Raw genomic sequence first — 20,591 nt, forward strand, 5'->3', positions numbered from 1 at the left:
CCCAACTCCTAAGAGCTGTCCCTGCCCTGACCCAGGTTGCCCAAGATGCTTGTGTGGCCCAGTCCAGCCTTGTGCCCGCACCACCTGAGCCACCTGCCCACTGCCCTCTGGTGTCAGCTGATGGATGGTCATCTGTCCTTCCACTCGCTCGAGCCAATGACCTTGGAGTCCCCCTGGACCCCTCTTCCTCTCACCCGACTTGGAAGTCCAGACAGGCCCACTTTCAGAACGTATTCAGAATCCAAGCACTTTCCGTCACCCACGGCCACCAGCAGGTCCCTGCCACCCTCCCCCTCCGCGGGTCACTGCAGTCACCTCTGCCCACTCCCCTCAGACCCCTAGGGTCCATTCACCTTGCAGCAGCCAGAGGGACCCTCTAGAGGCTAAGGTCAGATCATGTCACCCCTTCGCCCCTGCAGTGGCTCCCATCCCAGAGCAAAGCAAAAGCCTTTATCAGCCCATGGGGCCTTCCTGGTCTGTGCCGGCCGCCCCACCTCCTCCCTCCTGCTCTCCCCTCATCCCTGCAGCCACGTCAGGCTTCCTGGAGCCACCCTGTGCCTGGAAGTCTGTGCATCCCACCCCAGCACTTTCTCCTGCAGCCTCTCACCTCCCTTGCTGTGACAAGCCTCCCCTCACCCCGCCCCCGGCCCAGCCTTCCTGCCCTTTCTTAACCTCCTGTACTTTGTCTCACAGTTCTTACAGCTCTATCTCACACTCACAAGATTACAGGCTTGTAATCTTATTACTAGGTTATTGGGCTTTTTCCTCTTCTGCTCTCAGGACATATGCTCCATGAAAACAGGGATCTTTGTCTTTGTATCATGATGCCAGGCACATAGTAGGTGTTCCATACTTGTTGAATGTTGAATCAATAAATAAAATTAGCCAAGCTGAATTGTGGTGAGAACTAAAAAGATATTGTAAAACAACCAAATGGGATTTTTCAGGATGATAAACCCCAAGCAGTGTGAACATGAAGAAAACCACTCAAGGCACGTCATAATCAAATTGTGGAAAACCAGTGGCAAAGAAGCACCTTAAAAGCATTCTGAGAGAAAAGGCGTGTTGCAAAGATAAGAGAGCAGCAGACTTCTTGCCTGAAACAACACAAGCTCCAAGACAATGGAACAAAACCCTTGTATCAGTAAAAAAAAAAAAGACACTGTTAACCTTGAATTGTATGTACAGTGAAATGTCCCCCCAAAACTAAACTAAGGTGAAATAAAATCATTTTCAGACAAATAAAAGCTGAGGGAATTCATCACCAGCAGATCTGTGGTGGAAGAAATGTTACAGGAAGGTCTTCAGAATTAAATCAGAATTTAATAACAAAAATATCTGGAAAATCTCCACGTATTTGGAAATTAGCCAACAGACACCTAAATAGTCCATGGGTCACAGAAAAAATCACAAGGGAAACTAAAATGTTTTGAACTGCATGAAAATGAAAACAATATTAAAATGTATGGGATGTTTATGTTAGAAATGAAAGCCCCCAAATCAGTAATCTAATCTTCCCCTCAAGAGCTGGAAAAAGAACACTTAAACCCAAAATCAGTGGAAGGAAGAAAACAATAATGATCAGAAATCAAACACAGAAAACAGTCAAACAACAGGGGAAAATAATCCAAAAGGTGCTTCTTTGTAATAATCTATAAAATTGATAGAAATTCTGATTGATAGAAAACTGACTCTAGCTAGACTGATCAAGGAAAAACTAAGGAGAAGCAAATGACCAACAACAGGCATGAGAGGGCACATCACTACATGTCCTACAGACATTACAAAATAATAGAGTACATTATAGATCATGTGCTTAACAAAGGCCTAGCAGAACAAATCCAGCAATACATTAAGAATATAACATACCAAGTGGGATTTATCTCAGGGATGCAAGGTTTGTTTAACCACTCAAGATCTAAGAATGTAATTCTCCATGACAACAGAATAAAGAAGAAATATCATATGGTAATTTCCTTAGACAAACTAAAGAACATTTGACAAAATTCAACATCAGTTTATGGTAATAATTTTCAGGAGACCTCCTCAACCTGATAAAGAACACCCAGGAAAACCTACAGCAAACATCACCCTTAACAGTGAAAGAGAATGCTTTCCACCTAAGATTGGAAACAAGGCAACGATGTCCACCCTCCTGTTTGGCCCTGAGCTGGCGGCTCTGGCTGGTACAAGAAGGGAAGAAAAGAGAAGCAAGGCATGCGATTAGGAAGAAAGAAGTAAACTGTCTTTATTTACAGATGATACAATTGTGTACATAGAAAATTCCTTAAAATTCACCAAAAAGCTACTAAGATTAATGAGGGAGTTTAGCAAGGTCACAGGATACAAGGTCAATATACAAAATCACTCTATGTCTGTCTGTTACCATATTGGAAATGTTGGAAAGGTAAATTTAAAGATTAAGTTTACAATAGCGTTAAAGATCATGAGATAATTAGGGTTAACTTAACAAAATATGTGCAAGGTATGTACACTGAAAACTATAAAATGTAAATGAGAGAAATGAAGGTAGATCTGAATAAACATGTGGAGAGACAGCCTGTGTTCACGGGTTAGAAGGCTCAGGACTGCCGATTTTCGAGTCCCTGTTACGGACTGAATCAGCACCACCCCCCCAAACCCATATCTCCGTGTGACTGTTTGGAGGCAATTAAGATTAAATGAGGTCACAAGGGCGGGGCCCCGATGCAGCAGGACTGGTGTCCTCCTGGGAGGACACAGGGAGAAGGCGCCGGACCGATGGGGTCTCACTAGGACCCAAATGCCAGCACCGTAGTCCTGGACCTCTGGCCTCCAGGACCTTGAGGAAATATCCTCCTGTCTCAGCCGCCCAGCTTGAGCAGACTAAGACTGCCCTCAAATTGATCTTGAGATTCTACGCAATTCCAGTTTAAATCCCAGCAGACTGGTTTTTTTTTCCCGGTAGAATTTTGCGAGCTGATTTTAATATTTACATGTGTGTGCAAGGGAAGTAGAGCAGCTGACACAATCTTGAAAACCTAGAAAATAAGTAGAACAAAAGGGACTCGCACTCCCTGGTTTCAAGAATTCCATTAAAGTTCCAGTGACTGAGATGGAGTGTGGCGTGAGGACATCCAGAAGTGGACCCAGACAGAGAGTCAGGGAATGGTTTTCCCAACAAAGGAGCCACCATCATTCAATGGGGAGAAAGTCTTCTGATATTGGAACAACAGGATAAACACACTGGGGAGAAATGATCCTCAACCTCTCCCTCAGACCACACACACAGGGTAATTTGAGATGCATCACAGACCTAAACATAAAAGTTAACACTAAATCTTCTAGAAGATATAAGAGAATATCATTCTGATGTTGAGATAGGCAAATATTTCGCAGAATACAAAAAGGCATTCACCATAAAAGAAGAAATTGATAAATTGAATTTCACTAAAATTAAAACCTCAGCTGATCAAATGACAGCGTCAATAAAGTGTATATACATATTTCTGACAAAGGGTCGGTAGCCAGACTATGTAATGAATCCCTACTAATTAAGGTAACAGGTAATCCAACGAAAAAGGGGCAGAAGGCTTGACAGAGTTATGACTAACCAATCAGTGGGTAGTGAGGCAGACCCAGCCCAGGAAACGCAGAGCACAAACACACATAGAAAAGAATGAGGTGGGGCGAGCGGAGGGGTGTGGACTGTGTGGCCACTCCAGGAAGTCCTTGGCGGCTGCGACGATAAACACGTGACGACATCAGGACACAGGGACTCTACTTCCAGGTTTTTACCCAGGAGAGAAGAAGGAATGTCCAGAGACGGGGGTGCCAACGTCCCGGGAACCGCCCGCGTGTCCATGGCCGGGTGGACAACCAGGCCGGGTGCGCATAGAGAAGCAGCGGCCCACAGAGACCACGGGAGTTTCTGGGTGAGACAAGTCAGGGATCAAGAGCTCAGTCCGTGATTTGATTTTAGTGAAGGCGAAACTCACCTGAGTTACAAAAACCGGAGCGATGGCTGTGTGCTGGGCAAGCAGACAGTCTGGAGGGGCTGGGGGTGCTGGCCACCTGGGCCTGCTGGCTAATGTGTGTGAACATTTATTTAGCAAAACTCATCCAGCTGTTGACTTAAGATCTGTGTTTCCACACATGCCACTTTCACAACTAAACAAGCCCACAGGGAGCTGGTGCTCACAGCCAACAGCACGTGCAGTCCACATGGAAGGCCGGGCACCGGCGGCAGTGTGAGCAGGGGGCCCATGCCGGCCAGCTGTCTGTCTAGCAAAGGTAACACAAGACCGGCACTCCTCCCACAAAACACGTGTGTGTGTTCAGCAAAAGCCACGTACAAGAGCGCTCGGGGCAGGTTTATCTGGAAACAACCAAGTGTCCACCAGTGTGTGGACGGGAAGTCACCCTCCACACGTCCAGTGGGACGCTGCACACAGTGGAAAGGATGAGCTGCCCCTGTCCGTGGGCAAGCCACCCAGGGAGCCGACAGTAGGGTTCTGTTTTCACCAAGTCTGAGAACCGCTGAGCCACTGTCACCAGTAACCACCGCTGCTGGAACACTGGCCTGGGAAGGACCTGGGGGCAGCCCTGAGGGCCCGCTGGCCCTCGGGCCACACGCACGAGCACGCGTGCAGAAATTCATCCTCGTGCATGTGCTCAGTTAAGACCTATTTCTACAGAAAGGAAAGGGCAGGAAGGCAGGCAGAGAGGATTGGGATGGGGCCAGCAGAGACTCCCGCTGCCCCCTCCCTGGGTGCAGGTGGCGGCAAGGAGCCCATCGCCCCGCGGACAGCTCTGCCCCGCACCCCTGCAGAGCCAGGAGCCCACGTGTGCGCTGGGGCCTGATTGGTGGCAGATGGGCACGGGGAGACCCCACTCGGCTGGCACTGCCATCCTTGGCCCCCACTAAGCAGAGCACACAGCAACAACCTGGAGACCATGGTCTCTGGGATGTGGACCCAGGGCATAGGGGTCGGTGTGGGTGCCTGGCAGAGGAGCAGAGAGCTGGGACCAAGGCCGGAAGCCACAGTGGCCAGCACCCAGCAAGAAGCCCGGGCGGGTCAAGGGTCGGGGAAGCACAGCAGTGAGGCCAGGAAGGAGGCCAAGGAACCCAGAAGGCTCAGCCGACATGGCAGAGAACAGGCATGAGGGAGTGGTTAGCAGGGGCCACAGAACCCAGCGCCGGTCCTAGCAGGAAATTTCTGCAGGAACGACGGGGACAGAGATTCGCAGCACAGAGCATGCCTGGGGACAGGGGCTGGGGACCTGGTGGAGCAGGTGGCCCTGCCCCGGCCAAGCCGGAGTAGCCTCCAGCTGCTTCTGAGCCCCATTTGGCCACAGTAACAGAAGCTGTGCGAATTAAGAAGAGGAATTTTCCAAAAGGAACTGGGCAGCTCCTGGACTGCAGGGGGCTGAAGCAGCGGGCAGGGGGAGGCCCCTCCACCGAGGCACGACCTGCTAGGCAGAGGGGCTCATGTGGTCGCCCGCATCCTAACCCTGAGCCCCCTTGCCGCGCCATCCCTGCCGAAGTTCAGCAGGGAGATCTGAGCAGTGGCCCCTCCTCCCAGCCTGGCACCTTCTCAGCAGAAGACACGCTCTGCTTCAGGTGCCTCAAATGACCCCAGAGGGACCCCCAGTTACCAGGTGCTGCTCGGGGGGCAGCAGTGAGGCTGAAGGGGCCCTGGGGCAGGACTCTGGGACGGAGCTCACATGGGAGCAGCTCTCCGCCAACCCAGGCCCCACCCTGGACCAGCGGCCAGGTGGCAGACACCACCGGTGGGGTGGGATGTGCGCGCGGAACAAGAAGTAGAAACCCTTTTATTCCCGTGTCTTACATTTACATTTTATTAGCTAATCAACATCAACATGCAAAAATAAGCGTTGAATACAAACCTCTACAATACGGTTTCGTGTAAACTACAATGGTTCATTTGATTTGAAAAGTCATCGGTGGTTACTTCAACTGAACTATTGGCTTCTGTAATGAATAGTGTTTAGAGCTAAAGTTACGGAGCCGTCGGCAAGGCCTCTGCAGACCCCGGTCCAGTGGATTTCCACGGATACATTCTCAGGCAGGAGATAAGGCGGCACGAGTGACATGACACTGAGCCTACACACATCCTAACACAGCCCCGTGGGTGCGGCTGCAGGCAGGCGGCGGTCCTGGAGGCCGGCCCCACCCGCGGTGCTGGCGTTTTGGCAGCAGCTCTACAGAGAAGTGACAGGGTCCCTCGTGGCACCGAGTCGCCGCAGGTCTGGCACGGCCACCAACGCTCCCGGGCCACGGCTGAGGACTAGCCTGTCCCCCGGGGTTCCTCGTTAGCAAAAGGGAGGGAACTGTGAGAACACGGGAAAGGGATCAGTTCCTATGGTGAAAGGTTCTAGCCTCCCTCCGCGTGGTCAGTCTTTAAAGAAGTTTCTCTGAAAGGTGAAAGCGCTTCAGAAGCGTCGAAGAGCTGACTTGTTACAAAATCAAGTACGAGCTTGTTAAATCGTACTTCTTCTCTTCCCAAGAGTGTTTGTCGTTGCTCACTGATCTTTGGTCGCAAGAAACAGAAAGGCAGGCAGGCAGGGGCCTGCAGCCGCCCTGGGTGCGGCGACCCGCCTACATGATGTACACCTTCTCGGCCTGGGAGAAGTGGAAGACCTCTTTGGTTCTCGGGCAGACGACTTTATCATCCTGCCGGATAGAGAGCAGTGACTGAAAAGAAAGACCAAGCGCATTAAGAAGAGCCAATATGGTTTAAATCAACGTTTCTATGAGAAACGCACAGAACCAAGTCTCGGGAAACAAGTCACTGCATTTCGGAAAAGTTATTTCAGGCAGGTACCCCTGCCCTAAGCCTTCAGGGACCAGCCCTGCTAGCCCCGCCCACCCTCTGACCCCGCCCACTCTTCCTACAGACCTCGCCCCTCCCTCCGCAGCCCAGGCCCCGCCCTCACGTTGTAGCCATAGACGTAGCCGTTGGGCAGCATCATGGGCGGGTTGTTCTCGTTCATGACGTCCCCCGAGATCTTGCAGACCAGACGCGAGTTGGCGCAGTGCGCCATGGGCAGGGGCTGCGCCAGCTTGTTCAGGGAGCGGCTGCACACTGGGCAGTCGGGGCTCCGCGAGCTGCCGTCCTCCTTGTAGCACTGCCTGTGCGCGGGTTAAGGAGGGCGGGGGCCGGCCGAGGTTCTAGGGGGTCCCCCGGGCACCTCGGGGGAGGCTGTTCCGAATGGCTCGATCCATGGAGTTTGGGCAGGACCTGGAGGCGGCCCGGCTCAGGGCAGGTTTCCACTGGGCACCCCCTCCCCCAGTCTCAACACCGTGGGGCTGCAGCCCAACTAAGGCACGGGTCTGAAGTCGGGGTATGCAGCGCCCGTTTCAAGGTGGAGGACGAGGGCGCTAAGGAGCGGGGTCTTGGACCCCAGCCCCACACTAAGTGGGGCACACGGGGAGCCACTCCCAGCGCGAAGGATACGGTGTCTTTATGGCCGAGAGGCCGGCCTGCAGGGTGAGGGTGAACACGGAGTTGTTCCCCAGCTGGTGCAGCCGGTAGTTGTCGTACCGGAACTGCTGGATCAGCATCCGCCACCGGGCCGGGTCCAGCAGGTCCTGGAAGAAGCGGGGCAGAGTTGGGGTGACAACAGCAAACAAACGCGAAATCTTCTTCCCTGCAGATGAAAGGTGACTGGAGGAAGTCACCCCACTAACCCGCAGGCGGGCGGCTGGAGGGCAGCCTTGACTTCGGCCCGCGGCGAGCCCACTGCTGACTCGCTTTCTGGGACACCGACTTGTTGGGCGGGGACTCGGCTGCTCTGGAGCATGTGTCCTGCGGCCTCGAGGCAAGTCAAGGACTTGGGGCTGCAAGGACAGCTCGGCACGGAGCGAGCTCCAGAGCCTCTTGCTAAGAGCATTAAGGTCTGAAAGGAGAAGCCTTATTCCAGGAAACCACTTATTAGAAGAGAAGATTAAATCATGTCCATGCCTAAAACCGCCCAGGTTTAGACTCAAGAAGAGAGCGCAGGGAAGGAGGGGGAGACACACACACAAGCACAGTCAGAGGTTCTGTGTGAGCTCCTCAAGAGTCCTGGCGTACGGTACACATCGCACTCCAACGTTTAAGAAATGCTTTTAATGTTTCTTTTATCCAAGCCCACGGAGAATGAGGTCCACACCCTGGGGCTGGCACTGCCCAGTGCCGACTCCGAGGCCCTGCGCAGCCTCTCAAAACAAAGCACTTCGTCCCGTTCCCGCCGTGACCTGTCGGGACACGCCTGTGACTTGCCACCACGAGGGACAAGGGTTTCGCTCCCTTAACCAGGCTGCTCCAGCACGTTTCAGGAGTATCTGGCCCCCTGCTCCTGCTTCCAGTACACTCCACTGTCCCAGCTCCGTTTCTGAGTTTCCCGCACCCTAGATCCCCCACTTGCTCTGAGCCGAGGTTCTCCTGTGTCATCTTGGTCTTCTCTTTTGTGCTGCTCAATCTGTCTGACCAACCTTCATAGGTGGGAGGCTGTGTGGAGAGCTCTGCCCCGGGAAAGGGTCGCCTGCCCTGGCGGCTGTGGCTTCCGCCCTGGCCCGGAGCCCATTCTGAGGCTCGGCCCCTCCTGTCCACAAAGCCATGATGGCAGCACTCGCCTGGCTCTTTACAGCCCCTGCAAGGCCGCACCGGGGAAGGAAGGGACACGCTCCATGCCCTCCTGAGCTGGACATCTGGCCCCAAGGGCAGGCCGGCCTTTCTTGCACTTCTAACGAATCTCCAGAGCAGGAAGACCAAACGCTGTGAGTTAAAACCTGAGTTTAGACCTGAAGATCTCTGTGACCTGCGGACTTATATTCCCAAACACTACAGAAGGTGTGAGCTCAGTCAGGGCGAGAAGCTTCCAGCCACCTCCCAAAGGCCTGCGCCACACGCCCTGGGCAGCAGGGGCCGGGTCTGCCAGAGGCTCCACAGAACTCTGCGGGGCAGGCGGGGCTGCAGGGCAAACACTCAGGGCCTTGGACGGAGACCAGCTTCAAGGCCTGGAGCACAGGGCTGGTTCACCATACAAAGAAGGGGTTTTACCCTCTCCCTGCACACGAGGAAATGCCGAGGCCCAAGGCGATGGACAGGGAGGCCCTCTGGGAGGGAATGGGGTCACGATGGTGGAGCCTCATGAATGGGATTAGGGCCTGTCTAAGAAGAGCTTCCAGAGGGCTCCCAACCCTTCCGCCACGGGAGGACACAGCAGAAGTCTGCGACTCGGATGAAGGCCTCACCAGACCCCGCTGGCACCTGATCTTGGACTTCTAGCCTCCAGAACCGTTTGCTAACATTCTGCTGTTCACAAGCCATCTGTGGTGTGTTGTCGCAGACTCCAGAAGGGACTAAGACAGAAACCGGCTACCGGAAGTGGATGCTTTAGGTAACAAATACCTAAACACGGGGGTGTGGCTTTGGAACTGGGCAATGGGCAGCAGCTAGAAACTTGGAGGTGACGCCACACAGAATGGACCATTAAAAGGTGGGCCCAGGAGAAGGAAGGGAGAGCGGCAGGGAGTGCCCCAGGCTCCGCAGAGAAACCTAGGAGCTGTGGACTGTCAAGGCCACTGTGATGAGGCCTCAGATGGAACGAGGATTGTGTTACTGGGACTGGAGGGAGGGCTCCTTGTTACGAGGCGTGCTGAGCCTGGCCGAGCTGTATTCGTGGACAGGGAGCTGTGGGTGATGAGCTGTCTCTGAGCAAAGTGCTGAAGGTGTAGCTGGGCTTCTCTTGAGTGTTTATAACAAAAACCAAGAAGAGAGGAATGACTTAAAGACAGAATCGTTCATCAAAAGGAAGCCCAACTTCAGCATTTGGGAAACCCTGTTCACACTGTAAACACTGAGAAAGGCTGTTGAGGAGAGGAGACCAGTGGTGGGCGGCACCCAGGACTCAATGGGCCACCCCAGGGAAAACAGCCAGTTTGAACCTCAGGGGAAGGAGAAGGGAAGGAATGAAGGGGGGGCTGTCAGACCTCTTAGGTTTTACAGGACGGGACTTGCGGTGTTTTTCCAAGAGAAGGTTCAAAGGTCATTAGGGCGCCCCCCAGGTTTCAAAAGGACCACAGCTGTGGGGGGTATGCCCCTGCCCAGACCCACATGGACCCTCAAGGTCAAGGAGAGCCATCCAAGGGGGAGGGACCGAGGGCAGATGTGCCCAGTGATCCTGGCGCAGGGAAGAGAAAGCAAATCAGGAACAAGCGAGGTCGGGAAAGACATTGGCAGAGCCGTGCAGAGGCCCCGGCCTGTCCAGCCCTGACCAGGCGCTCCAGAGAGAGAGGCGCCCCTGGGGAGAGAAAGGGAGCGGTCAGGCACTTGGAACTGCACTTTGCAGCTGATGCGCTTCGGGAGGTTTTCTGATTTAAGTTTTTTTTACCAGCATAATGGGAACAAGATGGGAAAAGTGACCCTGGGTCCCATGAATCAGGCCCAAGACGGGAAAGGAACAAGTCGTGCGTGGGCCACGCTCGACTGTGGCAGTGACTACAGACCAGACCTTACGAGCGCCCAGGGCCCCCAGGCGCACCCTACCTTGTAGGGGGAGATGTGCGTGTCCGGCGGGAACGCCAGCATGCCCATGACCTGGCGGACCTCGTCCAGCTGGCTCCCTTCGGCCTGACTGAAGTGCTTTCTCGCGTGTCTGGAAAAGGACAGCGCGCCCTGTTGAAGTCTGCGCTCCCAGCGCCGGGAAGCTGAGCTCGGCTCCACGGCAGCTGCGGGATCCTGGGCCCCGCCCCCACCCAGACACACACAAAGCCTCGGTACTCAGGCCCCCCCTCCTCAAGGGGATGGGGACGGGCTGCGAGGCACCAAGTACAGAATCCCACCCAGAGGACACCCAGAGGCAGTGCCTGAACGCAAACGGTACCTGCCCGAGCCCTTCCAGGTGACCCTGGGTGCCAGGAACCTGGCCCAACGGCATCCGTGGCACCCGGATCCGACCTGCCCCTCCTCCTGCACAGCCCCTGGGGCCCCAGAGAGGGTCCAGCCTTCTGGCTCTGCAGTGACCCCCAGAACAGCCTCACTCACATCCACCGATCGATCAGACCCCGGGCGCTGAGCCCTGTCTGTGCAGGTGGAAACAGCAGGAGGGGGCGGGGACCCCTGCCGCCACGCCTGCACTCCAGCTTCCTTCCCTGAGGCTCCCTGTGGAGAGCAATACTGGCCCCGCACACCCTCTAACCACCACATCCTGGGCTGGGAGCCCTCCAGCCCGGCACCCCATGCCTCCAGGAGACGGAGCTCAGGGCGCGAGGCTGAAGCTGCAGCAGCGGGAGGACCGACACAGCTGCCCAGGGCTCTCTTGCCCTGGGGACACTGTGCTCCCCGCTGCCTACAGCCTGACCTAGGACGGCCATTTGCTCCAGGGACCACGACGGGAAGAGTGCGGCGAAGGCCTGGCCCTGACGGGGGCGCCGCGGCCTCACCCCTGCTCAGCAATGGGAGAGAAGTGGCCGTGCGTCCCTGGGCAGGGCCCAGCCAGCCAGAGAAGACCTGCCAGACACCCGCCCTGCCTGCCCCCAACCCAGACAGGGAGGGGACCCAAAATGCCCGCCCCGAGAGTCAGGAGAAAGGCCTACCTCACAGCATCCAGCCTCTTGTTCTGCCGGATGAGCTCTATGAACTCCTGGATCCTGAGGCTGAACTCCAGGCAGCTCTGAGGGTGAAGACAAGACAATGGGCAGCTTAGACGGGGTCACCGGAGCCACGTGCCAGCTTGAGGCCACGCGCACAGCGACAGCCGCTCCGAGTAGCCAGGGAGGCAGGGCTGCCACTGAAACCGTGATCTCAATCCACAGTCGTGGCTTTCTGGGCTCTGACGGGCTGGGGCCCGGCCCCTCCCAGCGCAGCCTCGGCCAAGTGTGCCCCCGAGTGTGTCCCTCGGGCCAGGCAGGGGAGGGCAGGGAGGGCCGGCAGGCGGCGCTGGGGGCGAGAAGCAGAGTGAGCCTTCGGCAGCGCAGAGGGCGGCGGGTAACCGCACAGACACAGCGGCCCAGTTCCTGTAAGTCAGCAAGCGCACACCCTCCTCTACCTCCAGCCCCGCCGGCCGGCAGCCCTCAGCCACACGGGGCGCCTTCCACCGCCAGGCGGCTCTGGAGCCAGGCCATGTTGAGGCCTGGGCACCCGGTGGGTGGGAGGGAGCGCTGGGCGAGGACCCTCAGGGTGGGGGCCGTGAGAACTCCGGGAGAATGCTCCAGGCAGAGGGATGAGCCAGTTCAGAGGCCCTGGGGGGGCGGGGCCTGGGGCACTTGGCCAGGACCAGGTGAAGGAGGCAGAGGTAGTGAGAGCCGGTCAGGGGCTGGTTCCTGGAAGAGGCGGGAGCCCCAGGATTTGCCGAGGGTGCAGGGGGTCTGGGGCTGGGGCTGCTGTGCCATGAGGTGGCTGTCTCCCAAAGGCGTCACCTGGGAGGCGTCAGTCCCAAAGCTCCACGGGAGACTCTGCGGGCGGCTAACGGGGCCCCAGCCAGTGGGGTCGCTTGTATGGAAGCCCAAACTAACTGTGAAATCTTAGCGATATCAATCCAATTGGGGCTAAAACCCCTGCGGTTGGGGGTAGAGGGCAAGCAGGCAAAACGAACTTGCGTGACCTAAGGTGAAAAACCTGGATTATTTTACAAAAGAAGTAATTTAGATGATCACATCTTGAACATGGTTTCCACCAGAGACAGAATACATGGAATTAACAGAACAGGACGCAAACCTCACTGTCACTGTCACAGTGCCCAGGTCGCAAGATGGTGTGAACGGTGCTCTACGCCTGACGCTTCAACTCAAGTTTGCCAACCCCGCAGCTCCCCACCCAAGCCCCGGCGTGCACACTGCATTCTGGGGAAGCGCCTGGGCTGGACCCTGGGAGGACACCCTCCACAAAGCCCCCAGACCCGCCCCAGGGACATGGGGTGAGGCCAGGCTGACTTGACCGCCGGACCGTGCTGTCCAGGGCGTCCAAGGCACGGCAGAGATGCAGAGAGCCACTTACCTGGTGCCCACACATCCACCCCACAGGTGCTCAGGGAAGGCGGTCTCCCAGCCCGAGACCCCTCCCTGCCCTCTGCACGGGGGACTAAGCCCTGGGCAGCAGTCTGTCCTGACCCCCGACTGGGTGGGGCAGGACGTGGGCCGCCTGGCAGGTGCCGCACAAACCAGTGAAGAGGACACGCCCCCTTCAGAGGCCAGACCAGCAGGGCCGAGAGGGGGAGCAGCGGGGAGAGGCCCCGCCTGCCTCCGGGGGCCCAGTGACTGCTGCTGCTTGGGGCCGCCGGTGGATGTGCAGCCGAGGAGCGTCACGGGTAAACGCTGGGCCACAGCTTTACACAACTGACACGTGGAAATGTGTTGGCGTTATTTGTGGTGGCTCTTTGCTCTCCAGGTTAACCTTCAAACAGTCTGCTGAGAGGGAAGCACACACGCAGGCGGTCACACTCCACGTGGACGGCTACGATCTGGGTGACGTCACGTGCTGCTGGCTGAACACGCCCTGTGCTGTCTGAGAAAGGCGTGGCGTTCTCCCACTTATGACCCCTTCCGAGTTTGCAGACACGCAGCACACACACTGCTGCCTCTGTTAGCCTGACGTGTCCGGAGACCCAGGTCAACTCCGGAGACTTTCCTTGCTGCGCCTATCCTTGGAAGTATTTCTCAACTGCGGGAAACGTGGGTCTCAGAGTTGCTTTTCTCGTCTAGAATCTCATCACTGATCTGAGGGATCCCTGGCATTTGGCACGGGCACCCGTGACCCCCCGCCCCAGCTCCCTCCCCTCCCTGGCCTGCGAGTGTGATATAGTGCGGGAGCTCATGTGTGCCCACACATGTACGAACTGTACAGTGACTGCGTGCTGACTTGTGTTCAGACGCTACTTTGTACTGAGCACGTTCCGGTGTCGTCAGGTTGTCCTCCAAGTGCGCTTCTGGATGACTACTTATGCTCCTTCAAGTTACATGGCGAGGTCACAGCAATGTGCCATCCGTGGATTCGGTCCCTGCCAGCCCACCCCCTGGTAGCTGCAAGGCCCCTGCTTTGACCCGGCCCACGTGGTGTGCCCTGGCCAAGCAGCAGTGTTCTCTGGGAGGGAACAGGGCTTGCAGAAACCGCCTGTCGCGACCGGAGGCCTATTTTCCTTCTGCCCTGGTCCCCACCGAGCGCACAGCCGTGGGGGTGGAGCAGGAGAGCGGGCGCGTGTTACATACCAATTCTGGCTTTCCTTTTATGGTTTCCATACCAAGATCCTCACTCTCTTTAGGGGAGCCACTGGCCACTCTACTTTTCCGTCCCGTCTTCGCGTCGTGCTCGCTTTGGCGGCCCTGAGTGGCAGAGAGTGTCACCCTTGGCTGGTGACTATGTGCACACGACAAGCTCAACGGGGCGGGGTTAGAGGCACTCAGTTTAGGACACAGAAGACAAAGTTTTTCTGACAGAGGCAGGAAAGGTTAATACAATCAAGCATTTCTGCAAGCCCTAAGGCAAATGACACCTTTCAGTAAGCATGTTTAAATTCTGCAATTTATGTTTAAGTGCCTACTTTTTAAGCTGCTTGTGGGTCTCAAGAAAGGCTGTATTGGAGAATATCCCAGCCTGGAACTCTGCACCCTGGCAGGCGGGCACCCGCTCCCACTGGCTTCCACACGTGTGTGGGGGCCGACCCGGCGCCAACCCCCCGCAGCGGCCACGCGCAGCGCAAGCCCGGTCAACACCTCGTGCCTTCAGAACCTCATGCCCAGAACTTCTGTCCAAACCATAATGTAGAGGGGGTGCACTTTTCAGGGATTTTACCTAAAACCCAAACGCCACCCCCAATAAAACCCCAAAACCCACACCAAACCCAATAACCCTCCACTATGAATCAGAACCCCAGAACTCTGAACCAACAGGTGAAAGCACTTCGGCTCTACTGCAGGTGGCAAAGCTGCCTCCCCACCCTGCAAGCTCTGCCCAGGCGCGTCCTGCCCCCTCCAAGAGCCCTGTCAGGTGTAGCCCCGCCCCTCCAGGAGCCCCGCCCAGGCGCAGCCCCGCCCCCAGGAGCCCGGCCCAGGCGCAGCCCCGCACACCTTCATCTTGCGCAGCCGGGACTTGTTGTCGTGGCACCAGGCCAGGCAGGTGGCCGTTTCTCGCCTCTCCAGGGACTCCTCCACCTCTTTGGCTGTCAGGAACATCTCGATGTTCACTAAGTCCTGCAGGGAAGGAAGTACCGGCTCAGAGAACGGGACCCCGGACCCGCCTAAGGCCGGCCCCACACAGCACCCGGTGCCCAGCAGTCTCATCTTATAGGAGCACCCCCGACCCCTGCCGGGGCAGCCCCTCTGTGGGCCGGGTCTGCACAGCAGGCAGGCTTGCGCCCCAGTTAGATGCTGGGTCCCAGGCCCCCTGAGAGCCCAGGCCCTGCCAGAACCTGGGGCCCTGAAGGGCAGAGGTCTGCCCGCCATCACCTCTCAGGGCAGCCACGGAGACCCAGCAGTTCATACTCTCATTTTCTGTGTTTTGCTCTGCAGATTGATTTAAAGTTTAGATTTTTGAGATGGGGCAGCAGGGTGGTTAGGGGCTGCAACTCTCTGCCCTCCGTTGTCTGCTCCCCTCTCTCCATCCCTGAGGCCTGGCAATCTGGGAGGGCAGGCCAAGTGCAGCTGCATCTGCTGGGCTGGAGGATCCCAGTAGGGCCAGGGACACACAGTAACGAACCCACCAACTCAAGTGCACACCTGCTGCAGTCAAGGGGGCTCTGTGTGGTGCCAGGAAGTGCAAGGCCCCCAGCAAGAGGTTGGGTTACAGCCAGCGAGAAGGACCTCCCTGGTCGCACACGGCAAGGTGAAGAATGCTCAGACATCACAAAAGGAGGGGGGTCATTAGAAGAAAACGAAAATTTCAAAAGGTAAACTTCTCTTCCATCTGGAACAGACTCGAGCAGAAAACGTTAGTGAAGATCGTTTTCTCAGTTACCAGGTGGAACACCCAACACAAACATCCCTGGAACCCCGTGTCTCCAGAGTCCCCACTCAGGCCTCATGGGCTGCTGGGCACTGCAGAGCACAGGACAAGAGAGCTTTCTTGCCCACACTCTCTCAACCAAGGTCTGCCACGGCAAAGCAAGCCAGGAGCTCGCCACCGAACTTCTGTACCCAGGCACCAGGGCCACGTCAAGCTCCCTGCAGGAGCTGTGCTGCAAAAGGACACAGAGTCCTACTGGTGGATGCAGTGTTAAGGTGCAAGCTTTTAAGTAAGAGACACCTATTCTATTTCAAGAGAAAGTCACTGAATGCATATAGCTAATGATGCTGCAGTGAAAACCAGGCACTTACAGCAAAATTAACAGGAAGAAATAATCGAGTACAGTTACTTGGCAACAAGGCGGCACCCATGGACCGCTAGCTCCTGAAGCATCTCCTGCGGAACCAAATGGGTCAAGGGCAGAAGAGCAGCTGACCAGAGGGCCCGGGGTGTGCGCCTGTTGCCGGGGGGGCACACTGGAGATGCCCTGTCAGCTATCCAGCTCCTGCATGGCCGCTCCAGACAGCGGGCAGGTCAGGGTGGCCAAGCAAGGGCGGCTCTACCCACGTCCTCAGTAGGGACGGCGGCTGGGCCCGCAGGAAGCGCCCCCAACCTCCCCGTCCTGACTGCCGATTACGGAACAGGACCCAGTTAGACAGGGCTGGGAGTGTGGCGGGCTGAGCGCCACGGCCACTGCTCCTACCGGCTGCTACCTGGCGTTGCCCTCCCGAGGGGAGCTCTGACGACGAGGTGCCCCATGGTTGCCGTAACCAGGACTCACTAATCCAGTTCTCTGCTCACCGCCCTCACTGCAGAGGTGGGCTGCTTTCTCATGTCGCTTCCTTGGCCATTTCTCCACTGTCTTCTTTCTCCTGAACCCTTCCCACTGGGCAAAGGCCAGGCCCCCAGACGACATTCTAGTCTTTCTTCTCCCATTTCCCATCTTTTCCAGTTCTGCTCAAAATCCAAGAGGTGGCCTCTCCTGCCTGCACCCCCCGGCATCCCGGGTCTTTCCAGGTCTTTCCTTTCCTGCTGACGGTCCTCTGACATCCTCGGACCCTCAGTTATGGGAGCCACAGTGAAGATGTTAAACTAGCCAGTGGGAGGTGGGCCAGAGTGAGCGCCAACCACAGTCCGCTCCCGGGAGGCGCAAGCATGGAAGCTGCTAACGCAGGGACCACAGCGGACTCCACCGGGCGTTCCTCCCTTCCTGGCCATCTGCATAGCCCGCACTCCCCCTCCTCATGGTGTCCTTTGATGAAAAGAAGTTCTTGACATGAAGGAGCTCCAGCTGCAGCCTCTTCCTGGGAGGCCTCGCCCACCCCAAGGCCAAGAGGATGTCCTCCTGCATCTGCTTCTGAAAGAGACTTGGATTTCTGCGCTGTGTGTGAAGCTGGGGGCTCCTGTGGAAACCCCCTTCCATGACTGTCTCCTCGACGAGGTGCATGCCAACCTTCTCGGGCTGTGACCTTCTTCTGAGAACCGCCAGCCCCTCCCCCGCCACCCTCCGGTCCCTCTTGGCACTTCTGCAGACACGTCACCTTCACCAAATCTCATCTGGCTTCGTGCTTCTCCCCTCTACAAGGTGCGCGTTTGGGGGCCAGGAGGCATGGGGAGCTCGTGCCCCACCAGCCACCGCAGGTGTGCATGGCCGCACCCTCGCAGGTGCAGGGGGGTTGGGGGGGGCACGCGGCAGTGAAGCCTGACGCCCACTGCAGATGGACAGGCTGTGCCAGGAATCTCACTGAGGCTAGGAGAGCCCGTTGGTCAGAAGCTGGCCGTGCTGGGCAGGGGAGGGAGGGGTGAGGAGAGCAGGCACCAGGGACCACTGGGCACCGAGCTTAGACTGGTGGCCCTGCTGTCCACAGCAGGAGCCTGGGCACGCGGCACACGCAGCTCCAGGGAGCTGCCCGGGGCTGGGGTGCAAGAGTTAGGAGCCCCCCGTCCCCAGCCCCACTGCACAAGTGTGTCAGCCACATCGAAGGAAAGGCCTAGGGCTGGAACTAGACAGGGACATGGACACAGCAGGAAGTGGGGCCAGGGCGCACAGCGAGGACCTGCAGATGCCGGTGTGGGGGTGACAGCACGATGCTGTAAGGGACCCAAGGCCACCTGCCGGGACAGGGGGCAGGGTCTCATGCTGGGGTTTCGAGCCACTAGGGCTGAGCCCCTCAACCCAGGGTGGGAGCCACGCACACACGGGTGACATTTAAACCATGCCAGGGGATGGGACTCGCGGTGGGGGGGGCGGGGGGCAGGTGGGCCCCAGGCGGCCAGCAGTGCTCAGACTGAGAACTTAAGAGTGAGGAGGGGCGGAACCAGTGGGTCCCGAGTGTGTGGCAGAGGAGCAGGCTGAGACGGGACCCCACGTGGAGACGAGGGAGACACTGCCGTCCACACGGATTCTGCCGCCAGAGGCTCCAGTCAACACAGGATGCGGACAGGGTTGGGTGGCCACGCACTCTGGTCTGAGCAGCCCGAGCAACTGTTCCTTGCCCCCCAGCCCCCCAGTGAAGGCTGCCCTTGGGACACCAGGGTACCACTGCCCCCAGCCACACCGCCCCGAAGGCCAGAGAAAGGTGCAGGCCGACCTGCAGAGGCCCGGCGGGGGGTGGTGACAGCCCCCTTCACCACCGGCCAGCAGCCTAGGGTATCAAGTACTTCCACACCTGCACCCCCAGGGCCACCACACACGGACAGATGGAAAACGTGCCTGACCCCAGAGAAAGGTGTCACCCCCAGGAGAACGGTCACGGGACGCACCTGGCAGCAGGAAAGCGGGCAGCGGTGCGGGGAGGGATCCCTTTCCACACTCTAGCTCCTCGGAACATGTGTAAACCATTGAGGCAGGTGCAACGCACCCCTAGAGCCATCACGAGCGGGAGGGGACCTCCCAGCTCAGGACGCACGAATGGCCGAGTGGAGCCTCCACGAAGGGCTGGGAAGCCCGTTGCCCTGGGAACCCGCAGCCCCGCGCCCACCTCGATGCCACTCTGGCGCGCCAGCTTCACAGCCGTGTTGTAGTAGCCGCAGCGCAGCAGGTGCTCCACCATCATGCGGTCCATGCGCTTCCTCTTCCACACGCTGGCCGCTGCTGGCTGGTCACTGCTGTGCTCCTTGAGGTGCTCGATCCTGCGCTTGCACAGCTTGGCGCTCTCATCCTCTGCCTGGATGGACTCCACCGCCTGTGACACGCAAACAGAGGGGACGCTCAGGATGGGCAGAGACCAGGCACCCCAACCTGACCGCCGAGGACCAGGAGGCAGGGAGGTCAGAGGGGAGCTGGGGCCCAGGGCCACAAGCAGCAAGAGTGTGCGGGGCTGCTGCTACCGAGGGGACGGCAGGGTCTGTCCACCTCCTCAGGGATGTTACTGCTTTACATACGCTGGGGCTATGCTGCCAGAGGCGTAGAACTTAAAATTTGTCATAGCTTCCTGGTTAATGAAACTACTTGTCATTATAACATGACTTTCTTTTATAATACTTTCCCTTAAAGGCAATTTTGCTCAAAATTAAGACAGCCAGGTGTAAGTGTTCTACGCCTGCGCATCACATAGCAGCCACTGTCAACCACCTGAAGTGTAGCTCATGCAACCCCAGCAGTGAATTCTTTTTTTTTTTTTTTGTGGTACATGGGCCTCTCACTGTTGTGGCCTCTCCCATTGTGGAGCACAGGCTCCGGACGCACAGGCTCAGCGGCCATGGCTCACGGGCCCAGCCGCTCCGCAGCATGTGGGATCTTCCCGGACCAGGGCATGAACCCGTGTCCCCTGCATCGGCAGGCGAACTCTCAACCACTGTGCCACCAGGGAAGCCCCCAGCAGTGAATTCTTGATTTTATTCCATTTAAATGTTAGTGGGCACAGGTGGCTGGTGGCTAGGCACTGGACAGCAGGTCCAGAATTCTGGTCGGCCCTTGTTTCCTTCCAGCACATTCCACTATGGTTTGGCTTCCAACTGCCATCAAGAAGTCAGCTGTCAGGATATTTGCTGCTCCTTGACAAGCAGATTTTCCTCTACCTGCTTTTAAGATTTTTCTGTCTCTCTTTTCTTCAGTCTCACTATGTGAAAATCCTAGTTACGTTTACTTTTATTTAACCTGTTTAGGTCTCCCTGTCATTCTCCCCGCATATCTCTGCTCCCGCCCGCCTCTCCTGGACTCTGGCCCACTGCATAGTCCCTGCTCTGTTCCCTAATCTCTCACCCTCTCGTGTGCTCTCATCTTTTCATCCCTGTGCTGTATTCTAGGTAATTTCCTCAGACCCACCTTCCAGCTCACTAACTCTCTCTTTAGCTTGGTCTGATTGTTAAGTGTTAAAATGTTTGTTGTAAGCAAACATTTGAGTTTTTCATTTGCTATTTTTCACTTCTTGTATTTTTACTTGGTTCTTTTTAACTTTAAATGACATATTTTCTATTCCCTGCAGATATTTTCAAGCTATTTTTTCATCCTTTAAGCACAGTAAAGTATGGTATTTGATAGTTTCTGTACCTGAAGTCTGTGCAGATCTCTTTCTATTCCTGCTGTGTCGCAGTCATGGTGTCTTGTGTACCTGTCCTGGTTACTGTAGTTGAACAATCTGATGCTCAGATGGAAGGCATCCTCCA

At 56.8% G+C, this 20,591-nt stretch overlaps 1 protein-coding gene across 4 annotated transcripts in view; it reads right to left on the reverse strand.

Moving 5' to 3' along the window:
* Positions 1-5,823: 5,823 nt before the first annotated feature.
* Positions 5,824-20,591, reverse strand: part of MAEA (macrophage erythroblast attacher, E3 ubiquitin ligase) — a 31,322-nt gene continuing 16,554 nt past the window's right edge. The window contains exons 3-10 of one of the 4 annotated variants that reach the window (XM_060107226.1): positions 18,965-19,168; positions 15,050-15,172; positions 14,192-14,305; positions 11,585-11,661; positions 10,536-10,644; positions 7,461-7,594; positions 6,940-7,135; positions 5,824-6,676 (exon numbers count right to left, since the gene is read on the reverse strand). In XM_060107226.1, coding sequence (XP_059963209.1) covers positions 6,602-6,676; positions 6,940-7,135; positions 7,461-7,594; positions 10,536-10,644; positions 11,585-11,661; positions 14,192-14,305; positions 15,050-15,172; positions 18,965-19,168 — 1,032 coding nt within the window. In that variant the 3' untranslated portion in view covers positions 5,824-6,601. Of the gene's footprint in view, positions 6,698-6,939; positions 7,136-7,460; positions 7,595-10,535; positions 10,645-11,584; positions 11,662-14,191; positions 14,306-15,049; positions 15,173-18,964; positions 19,169-20,591 lie in introns of all 4 variants that reach the window. The other 3 variants (XM_060107219.1, XM_060107231.1, XM_060107237.1) reach the window with 3 other exon arrangements.

The sequence above is a fragment of the Mesoplodon densirostris genome, chromosome 1, assembly GCF_025265405.1.
Source record: "Mesoplodon densirostris isolate mMesDen1 chromosome 1, mMesDen1 primary haplotype, whole genome shotgun sequence".
NCBI lineage: Eukaryota > Metazoa > Chordata > Mammalia > Artiodactyla > Ziphiidae > Mesoplodon > Mesoplodon densirostris.